Genomic DNA, 10532 nt, shown 5'->3' with positions numbered 1-10532 from the left:
GAGAGAGAGAGAGAGAGAGAGAGAGAGAGAGAGAGAGAGAGAGAGAGAGAAACAGATGGGAGTTTTCCTTCTCTTTTCCAAACCTACTATTGAAGGAGGTTCATGTGCTTCAAGGGACCCCGACAATGGCTCTGACGATGGCTCTGCTGGAGCAACTTTTATTGTACCCCTCCTCAACACAGTCCTTGCTCCATCCTGGGGAGTGGGGTGGGGAGGTGGGTGAGTGTGTGTGTGTGTGGGGGGGGGAGTTGCTGCCCGCACAGTCCCTCGCTCCTGTCTGTCTGGCTTTGATGCACATTTCAGTCTCATCCCTGCTCCTGGGTGAGGCTGGCTGCATTCTCAGACAGAGCATTGTAGAACAAGGAATGGGGCACACTCCCTCCTTGATTTCCCAACAGCAACAGTCCTCCTTCACAGCACTCACTGCTGAGCGCTTCAACACGGAAATATAAAACCAACCCAACAATTAACCAAGGATAGATGGATGATCACCACTCATTAAGTCGCTCCTGACTTCTCACTCCAAACTCTTCCTCACTGTCGGTACCCAAAATTCCGTTCTTCACATACACCAGGAGGGGGCACACAGTACAGAAAGACCAAAGAGAATCGCATCTGGAGAAACTTCACTCTTGTTGCAGAGTGCCCAGATGGGGCTCCTCCATCTGAGGTTCAGACCCACACACTCCCCAGCCTGGGGTTGGGGTGAGGAGGCTGCCCACACAGAAAGGGGACAAGAGGCTGCAGACAGTCAAGAAGGGGTCTAGAGGAACCACCTTCCAGTCTCACTTTAAGTACCCCTTTGGGTAGCTGCAGCGGGGATGTTGCAAACAAGTAGTCCCCTGGTAATTAGCTGGTCTGAGAAGGGACAGGTAGGTGGTCCGGTAGCTCTAGGCAAAGGGCAGCAGAAGGGCAAGCGCGGGGGTTGGGGGAGAAGGGAGGTCAGGAGATGGGAGAGGAAGCTGCGAAGGGCGAGGGGAGGCTGCGGTGAGGCCAGGGGTGCGGGAGAGCAGGTGGTGCCCTTACCCGCGGAGGCCGAGCGCAGGCTCTCCAGGCTCCGGGAGCGCGACGGGGCGCCGCGCGTGCCCGCAGCGCGGCCACTGCACACCACGCCGCTGCTGTCCGAGTCGGAACCGGGTGACACCCCGGTGCTGCTGCTGCTGCTTGTGCCCAGATCGCCACTGGTAGGGCCACTGGACTCGCTGGGGCAGCGCGGCGCCCCGGGGCAAGCGGCTCCGAGCTCCAGCCACAGGCCGGCAGGGTCGCCAGCAGCATCCCCGCCGCACGGCCGTGGCTCCGGGTCCCCCGACATTGCGGGGCTCCTCTGAGCGGGCTTGCCGCGGGGCCCCCGGTGCGGGCGTGGGACCCCGTGTGGACGCTGCCGGGCGGCCACCCGGCAGGGCGCAGAGCGCGTGGGCCCCGCTGCGGGTCGCCGGCCGGGCGGCGCGCTCTCGCCCGCGCGCACGCAGACCTGGGGCGCGGACGCGGGCCCCGGGCCGCCCTGAGTCCTCACCGCGGCCTCTGGCATCGGCGCGCGGGCATCAGGGAGGAGAATGCCTCCTGCTGCGGAGCGAATGATCGAGCGAGCGCGAGGGGCGCTCGCTCCTCAAGGGCTATGACAGCCTCCCCCTCCAAGTGCAATCAAAGGGTCCCTGCAGATAACACTTAGGACGCCCCCCCTCCACAGCAGCCACCCACGCTGGCCTGGGGACGCGCTCGCCCCGTGCGCCCTCGTGCACAGGTGAGCAGTGACCGTGGCCCTCTTGACCTCAGTGGTGCCACGAACGAACGGACCCTTTAAAAAAATGGTGTCACGGGAAAAATAGTTTGACCACAGGGAATCAAAGTTCAGTGACAAACAAAAAATGGGGACGCTGGCAGGTGACAGGGAGCCAAGAGTTACTTGTCCTTTCTGAGAAGGATGTCAGTTGCTTTTTCCCAGACACTCTAGGGCCTTGTTCTTGGAATATACCTGGAGGATGGCGATAACGAATTACAAAAATCAGAGGCAAGATGATGGGGGCATTGGTCTCACCTGGAGCTTGAGAGGTGTAAGGGGAAGTCCGGATAGAAGCTGACCCTCTCTCTTCCCTTTCTCTCCTCCCACTTCCTCCTAGCAGCAGCACTGTGTTCTTGTAGTTCTGCTCAAGACTGCTACAGACATTTCAGATGAGAAAGACACCGGGCAAGGCAGAAGAGCATGCTCTTGTCCTTGCATCCGGAGAGCTTACTTCTTGAGGCCACCTCCATCCCTAATTGGCATGTGCACTTGGCTCTGCATCACCAGGAACCCTGTTATGTTCACAGATCCCAGCCCCTGTGCCCTAAACACTCAGCTGACAGCCTCGGGGTGTTAATTCCAGTTCTGAACAATTACTGGTGTCGGATTTCACTTGATGGACTTTGGAGGGTGTCTTAGTCACACCCCTAGTCTATTTTACTCATTTTAGGGCTGTGGGGAGAGTTCATGCACTTCCTGGTCCCTTTATATTCCAGCTCCCATACTTGAGACCCATCTTCATTCTTTCCTGTCTTCTTTTCCTGCTTCCCGGATTCAGTCTGTCTGCAGGGAGGGTCGGTTGCCATCTGTAGTTCTCCTAGGTTGTCCTCTGAAGGGTTCTCTGCTGCCAGCGTGAGTCACTCTCCTTCCATGTCGCCTCCATGTGTGCACAGGACATGCAGATCTACCTCCGGAGTGACAGTCTAGGTTGGTTGTTTCCCTGTTGCTCTACCGTGTGTGGAAGGCAGCTTCTAGAGAGCTTCTAGCTTCCCACAGAGTTGCCAGAGGGTGCTTGAGAATATAGATCAGGTGGGTCTCCTGCACCACTTTCCCCAAGGGTTCCTTTTACACCCTAGATGACCCCTAAAGCCTACGCGTTCTGGCTGGACTGGTTTCTGTACCACCCCCACTCCAACCCTACCCTCACCATTCCTGTCCTGACTCTGCTCCAGCCACAGTGGCTACCTTACTCATCTTGCCTCTGGGTTTCTGCACATGCTGGCCCCAGCTTGCTCTGCTCTCTGCCATCTATGGAATTGGTTCCTCAACCTTCACATATGGTGCATATCCTTCCCCAGGAAGATGATATTGATTTCCTTCCAGAACTTGCTTCCACTAGTTGGCCATTCCCTGTTTATTCCCTTTCTGAGTGGAGCATATACACCTTACCCCATAGCATTCCTAGACTGTGCACAGCATTGGCCATAGGCTCCATGTTCCATGAGTGGCTGTGGAGGGATGAATGGCGTCTGGAGCTAGGCAAATGCACAGCTAGGTAGGAGAAGGAGAGCTCTGCTCTTTCGGGCCAGGACTTTGAAGAGACAGAAGTGTACTGGAGAGCTTATGGTGTCAGGGTTGCACGTCAGGTAGCAGGGAGGGAGTTCCACTGGCCGTCGAGAAGAAGGTGCACAAGGCAGATGTCGGAGGGGATATTCCGTGGGGGTCTCTTAAGTCATGTGACCTATGGCACAGATGAATTCTGAAGCCCCTTGGTTGACTTTGTTGTCTGGATGACCCATCAATTGATGAGAGGTGAGGGTGGGGCTGGATCTGGATCTACTGGTCCATTCGTGTGCAGTGGTGCTTGTTTTATGAAACTGCACCAGTGTGCGCAGGTAGTGTACAGCCGTGTACAGATACTTACAACGTAACATCTTTATTGATTGACTCCTTTTGTAATATGTGATGGCGACCTTTATCTCTTCTGACTACTTTTGGTTTGGTTCCTGCTATGTCAGATATAAGTACAGATACTCCCGCTCATTTTCTGTGTTATTGCTATTAGCCCGGAAGTTAATGGTGGGGAAGGAAGAGCACAGGGCAGTTTCACCTACTAGGGTCAAAGAGAACATGCTTTTCGTGCAAGCTGAAGGATCTGAGTTCAATCCCCAGCACATACACCCAGCCGGGTGTCATGGCATGTGTTTGAAGTGTCAGAACTAGGTAAATAGGCACTAACAGGTAGTTCTCTGGCACTTATTGGCCAACCAGACTTAAGGGGTGACTTCCAGATCCCAGTGAGGAACCCAGGCTCTAAATACAAGGTGGCCAGTAGACTAGAAATGCTATTTGAGATTGACTTCCACATATACGGGTTCTTGTATCCACATCTATTTGCATAAGCATGCTCACACAGGGACACACTCACACAGACACATGCACGTGTGCGTGCACACACACACACACACACACACACACAAATTTTGGAGAGACAAGAAAGAGTAGCTTTTCTCTTCAGATAACCCATCCTCCCAGATGACTCTGACACGTGAACTCTTACCTTCTTACAAACTCAACGCTTCCTAATCTGCAGTTATTTCAGACCACTGTTTGAATTCATTGGCAGATAAATTCGTGCGGAATAAAAAAAAATTAAGCTTCTGTGATGTGGGTCCCTATATTGGGCACACAGTGAAATAATAATTGTGGAGGTTGGAGAAGTTCCTCAGCACTGGATGCTCTCCCAGAGGACCCCTGACTGGATTCTCAGCATCCATGTGGCATCTCACAACTGTCTCTAACTCCCATCTCAGGGGATCCCACACCCTCTTCTGGCCCCCAACAGCACCAGGGATATACATTGTGCTCAGACATACATGCAGGCAAATAAGTCATACCCAGAAACATAAACAAATTCGTTAAAAATAACAATCATAATGAGGATGACACCAGTGGTGATGCTACACTCTCCATTGGGTGAGAATCTCGATATATGTTTCTCTCTGTGGCGTACGTCGTTCGCCAAGGAGTGGTCATTCCAGTGGTTTCGTCTCACTGTTAATGTGGGCCTCTTGGGACTCAGTGGAAGCTCAGGTTAGCTTTCTTTTCTTGCCTTGGTTATAGTTGCTCCAACTCTGGCTTTTCTGCCTTCCTAACCAGATACCATTTAACCCCTTCTTCCCTTCTCAGTTCCAGGAGCGCTCTTTCCTTCCCCCTGGTCTGACCTATGTGCAATGGTGCTTGTTTGCGGTTCCCTGCCCTCTCGCGACTCACAATCCCTGGCCTGCTCAGTAACGTTTATAATACCACTTTCCGGTGCCTGCTGAAGCTTGCAGGTTTCCTTCTAGTCATGGTTTTTCATTTTCCAAATTCATCTGCTCTTTTGATGGACAGATTTGTTTCCTTGCTGGCTTAGGGCTCACCAAGTGGGCTAGGCTGGCCAGTGAACCTCATTGTCTCTTCTTCCCACTGTTAGGATGATTACAAGTGTGTGTAACCACATCTCACTGTTTACTTGGGATCTAGGGATCAAACTCCGGTCTTCGCGCTCACGTGCTGAGTACTGACTGATCTAGCTCCATAGCTGCCTTCCATGGTTTTCTAAGCAATTCCAGAGCTTAACTTGGGGATCATAAGAGAAAATGGCTTTTCCTCAAACACCATTATTTTATCATGTAGCACATGCTCTTTTGTAGTTCTGCTTTTTGTGAGGTTGTGTTCATAGCCTCCACCTCACAGTGTCGTCTCGGCAGGCCCGTTTGCTGACAGAAAGCCCGGTGCTTGCCAGGGACAACCACCCAGCACACATACACTGGATTTTGAGCTCAAGACCCTGGCCTGTCCTACACCTGCCTCTTCAGCCATCCACTGGCAAATGCTCCTTCTAGGGTTCACTGCCTCTCACCCTCAATGGCCTTGACTAATGGCCTGGGTGCCCCCTCCACAACCTGGCAAAAGGAAATGTTTTGTTTTCTCAAGTGCTTTGGTGTATTTGTTTTAAACTCCGCCTCAGGCTCTGCCCTAGTTGAGCTGTCTTACAAACCTGCCTCCCTGGAAGCCAGCTGAATGCGTTCGATTTCCCATGCACAACACGGACCTGCTTAGGACTACCGAACCTGTCCATCCGCCAAGAGGCTGGACAGCCTCTCTCAGCACCCAGCCCCTGCCCCAGATATGGTTAAGGAAGAGGTTGGACCTGGCTCGTTTGGAGCCCTCTGCCCTTCTGGCATGATTCAGCCCGTTTGTAGGTGAGTGTGTGCTGTGATGCTCTTTACTGTAATTCTGGGAAGTGAACCAAGAGACTGCTGATGTAAAACTCGAGGAAGGGAGGCACCCATGGCTAGAGCTGAGACAGCAAAGCCCTGGGTGCTTTCTCTACAAATGTTTACTGCAGACAACTTATCAACCATGCGGCATGGAATCACCTTCCTCTGACGCCTGTAGGAAGGGACCCTCTGCCACACAGGCATGAGCTCTTGCCATAGCCCCCGCCGTGCTGACCTTTCCTGAAGTTAATAACTCTTCTGATAAATATCTTACTCAAAAGAACAGTTTGTCTGTGTTCCTCTTGAAGCCAGACCTGAGACCTTTCGTAGCCTGGCCAGAGGACTCAGTCACAGCGGCATGCTGACCCTGCCCCTTCTATGGGTACCAGGTGGTCCTTAATAGTTGAAGGCATGAGACCACTGTCAAAGTCTCCCACCTTTGGGCTGCTTCTCCCTGACAAGCAGATGTAGCTTTCACCAGACTCACCCCTGTCCTTGACAGCACACCCAGGAATATGGCAAGAGAAAGGCACAGAGCTCACCGGTGTCAGACGTGGGCTCTGGCCAGCCTGTGTGGTCCAGTCCCATTGGGGCACTCTGGGAGAGCAGGTGACTTCTTCTAGGAAGCTGCGGAGACTCTGCAGAGGTGACGGTTGTCTTCCTCCAGCACTGGGGTAGGAGGCAAGAGGCAGAAGGCAAATGAAGAGACAGACCACGGGCCATTGGTACCAATTCCTAGCTTATCCAGTTGCCCAGATTCGTGGGTAGAGTCTACAATCAAAACACACACTATTCTAAGAGGGACTGTTTATACCAAAACCCTTGAGGGAGGTGACTCCTGGAGTCCGCAGTGTGTGAGAACAGAGCTGCATCTCTGGTGGGACAGGTTGCTTTCATTCATATGGAGCAAGGACTGCGGAGGTGGGGCAGATACCATCCCTACGAGCAAGTCACTCAGACAGCCTTGTATTTCCTCTGAAACAAAGCCTGATCATTTTACGGAACACGTATTCTTTGGGGGACATAAAATGCAATTCATGGGACTGGGGAGATGGCTCACTTGCAGACCTGGTCTGACATAAGGAACACCCAGTCATGGCCAGCAAGAAAAAAAAAACGTGGTTTAAACTTAACTGGGTCAGCTACCAGAACAAGACTAGAGTCCCCTAGGATAATGCTTGTGGCACTGACTGCCAACCACCTTGAAGACAAATCTCTGAACATACCAATGAAGGATTTTCTAGATTGGGGTCATCGAGTTGGGAAGAATCACCCTAAATGTAGGTAGTGCCATCCTCTTGTTTGGGGCCCATTCTGAATCAGAGGGAGAAAGCAAGCTAAACATTTATCTCTCTCCACTTCTTCTCTGTGAGCACAACATGACCTTAAACTCCTGTTGCCATCTGCGACCCTCTCTAATGAACTTCCCCTCAGACTCTAAGCTGAAACAAATTCTTCTCTCTGAAGTTGCTTTTATCAGGCATTGGGTCACAGCAGTCCCAGAGAATAACGAAAAGCCCAGTGCCAAACACTGTCAAGACATGAGTGACTAACACTATGAAAGTCAGTGTGGCTGTTCCTCGGGAAGCTAGGAAAAACTCTACCTCAAGCTCCAGATATACTACTCTTGGGCATCTCCCCAAAGGGCTCTACATCCTATCATAGAGACCCTTGATCATGCACATTCACTGCTGCTCTATTCAAACAGTCAGAAATTTGAAACAGCCTGGATGTCTGTCATTGGATAATGAAGATGTAGTTCATTTACACAATGGAATATTACTCCACTGTTTAAGAATAAATCATAAAATTCTCAAGCAAATGGATGGAACTTGAAAACCATCCCAGGTGAAGTAACCCAGACCTCCCAAAAATGAATACGTTTGGGCTTTCTTTTTCTAATTATGGTTTCTGATTTTGAGTTATTATGGTATGTGTGTGTGTGTGTGTGTGTGTGTATTTCTTATGCTTTTCTTGTTTGTTTTTAGTCTGTTCCTTTTGTTTTATCCTTGTCTTGTTGTTTTAAATGTATTTACATGATATTTTAGGAGAGAGAGAAACACCACATGGAGTCAGAAGGGTGGGGAGGATCTGAGAGGATGAAAAGGGAGGAGAAACTATGATCAGGATATATTTATATTGTAAAATAGCTATTTTTAATAAGGAGTAAAAAGAACATTTTACACACACACACACATACACACACACACTCTAAAAGTAATGGCTAAAACTTTCCCAAATGGATAAAACCATTGACATACAAACATGACATTCAGTAAAGTTCAGATAGGAAGGCCCTGGTCTGCCAGCTCCAAGGGGCACTGTAAACTAACAGCTTTGAAGATGTATTGGTTTATGATTTAATGTTTGCGTGCACATGCATGTGTGAGTTTATATGCATGCAAGTGCCTGAATAGTTGAGAAGAGGTCATCGGATGTCCTAAAACTGAAGTTACAGAGGGTTGTTTGAGTCCTAACGTGGGTGCTGGGAACCAAACCTGGGTCCACTGCAAAAGCAGCCAGAGTTCTTAACCTGAGTCATTTCTCCAGCCCCCAAACAAGCAGCTTTGAAAACTAAAGACAAAAACCTGCAAGCAGCTAGAGGCTGACCAAGCAACAAGCACCCCAATGAAGGCTAAGTGTTCCTGGAGGGCAGGCTAACCAACTGCCTTTGTAAATGAGCCTTGGGGCATGTCTCCTGGCTCTGCTTCCTCTCCTGCGTGGAAACGGGCTCCCAGAAGATGCTTCATCCCCAGCATCAGCTCTGTGCATCCCTTCGTCTTTACTTTTCAGACTTGTCTATTTGGATGAACCAGAGGCACCTTTGCATCAATGAGCTCAGAGCTGAATTTCAATTCTAATCCCGCCCCCACATGCCAGGAACAAGATGTTGTCCCTTCAAGATCTGTTGAAGTTCTGAGGCCTCCCTGCTGCTGTCAAGAACAGAGCTGTCGGGGAAGACGAGGTGAGCAGAGTGGAGTCATCTCGGCCAAATACAGATCCCTCAGAGAGATAATCACAGGATGACAACGCCATGGGGATTCAGCTATCCACAGCCCACGAGGGGACTCTCACAGGAGCCCAACTACACTGGCAGGCAGAACCTGGCTCTCTGTAGGGAGGGAGAGAAAAACTCTTGGTGACACTGCAGGCCACTCACATATGTTGCAGAGAGAATAGACTGGGGTTCAAAGGGAGAGCTAAAATAGCCAAATCTCGAACACTGAGTGGACTGGCGGGTTTTCTGTCAACTCGACACAGCTGGAGGTATCACAGAGAAAGGAGCTTCAGTTGGGGAAGTGCCTCCACGAGATCCAGCTGTAAGGCATTTTCTCAATTAGTGATCAAGGGGGGAGGTCCCCTTGTGGGTGGTGCCATCTCTGGGCTNGTAGTCTTGGNTTCTATAAGAGAGCAGGCTNAGCAAGCCAGGGNAAGCAAGCCAGTAAGTAACATCCCTCCATGGCNTCTGCATCAGCTCCTGCTTCCTGACCTGCTTGAGTTCCAGTCCTGACTTCCTTCAGTGATGAACAGCAATGTGTAAGTGTAAGCCGAATAAACCCTTTCCTCCCCAACTTGCTTCCTGGTCAGGATGTTTTGTCCAGGAATAGAAACCCTCACTAAGACACTGAAGAAGGCGTGTAGTTGGGTATGAGATAACCAAGCTAAACAGAGGAGAGAAGGGATGAGGTTCTGAACCAGTGGCACGAGGCTGGTTGGCCCCACGGAAGCCCTTGAGGAACACATGCAAAGTATTACTGTCCTTTATTTTCCTGTCTACCAAAAAATGTTTCATGTTTGTTTGATATAATCATGGAGAACAAGAAAAAAACTAGTATTGTTGAGGCAGGGTCTCTTCTTGTAGCACTGGCGCTCCTGAAACTCTATGTAGAACAGACCGGCCTAGAACCCACAGAGATCCACCAGCCTCTGCCACCCAAGTGCCATGATACTTGGCTGAAAATAGCCACAGTTCTTTAGACATTACAAAACTGGAGATTTCAGGAGAAGCGGGTGGGGTGCTTATCTGGGGCCATTCACGGCTATGGCCACTGGCCTGGAGTTCAGGTCAGCACAGTAGTGAGGGAGTGACTGGGTAGAAGACTTGACCAGAGCAGGAGTCTTTATAACTTGGATTTAATGCAATGCATTTGGGTTTTGAGATGACTCATGTTTGCTAAGAAGCAGATGGTAAATATGCAGTGGATCATGGCTCTTCATAAGACTAACGGTTTGGTTTTCTTATTCCTCTGTGTTGTGTGTGTGTGTGTGGTGTGTGTGTATGTGTGTTGTGTGTGTGTGTCATGTGTGTGTTGTGTGTGTATGTGTCATGTGTGTGTTGAACACAGGACCTCCCGCATGCTAGGCAAATGCTCTACCACCAAGCTATAACCCAAGCCTTCCTTTTTCTTTGCATTTTGACACAGAGTTTCACTAAGTTGCCAAGGTTGGCCTTGAAGTCACCTAAAGCCTAGGCTAGCCCTAATCCATCAATCCTTTTGCCTTAGCCTTATGAGTCTCTAAAGCCTAGGCTAGCCCTAATCCATCAA

General features: G+C 50.4%; 1 protein-coding gene across 4 annotated transcripts in view; it reads right to left on the bottom strand.

Annotated features, from left to right (window-relative positions):
- The window catches only part of Arhgef4 (Rho guanine nucleotide exchange factor 4), a 136180-nt gene that overhangs the window by 63286 nt on the left and 62362 nt on the right, over positions 1 to 10532 (bottom strand). For 3 of the 4 annotated variants that reach the window (XM_021197307.2, XM_029539391.1, XM_029539390.1), the window contains one exon: positions 6528 to 6654. In XM_021197307.2, the coding sequence (XP_021052966.1) occupies positions 6528 to 6654 (127 nt within the window). Of the gene's footprint in view, positions 1 to 1026; positions 1295 to 6527; positions 6655 to 10532 lie in introns of those variants that run through there. The other variant, XM_029539392.1, reaches the window with a different exon arrangement.

Source organism: Mus pahari, chromosome 5 (assembly GCF_900095145.1).
Source record: "Mus pahari chromosome 5, PAHARI_EIJ_v1.1, whole genome shotgun sequence".
In the NCBI taxonomy this organism is placed as follows: Eukaryota; Metazoa; Chordata; class Mammalia; order Rodentia; family Muridae; genus Mus; species Mus pahari.
The sequence above is the reverse complement of the archived record's forward strand: the minus strand, read 5'-3'. Positions and strand labels throughout refer to the sequence as shown.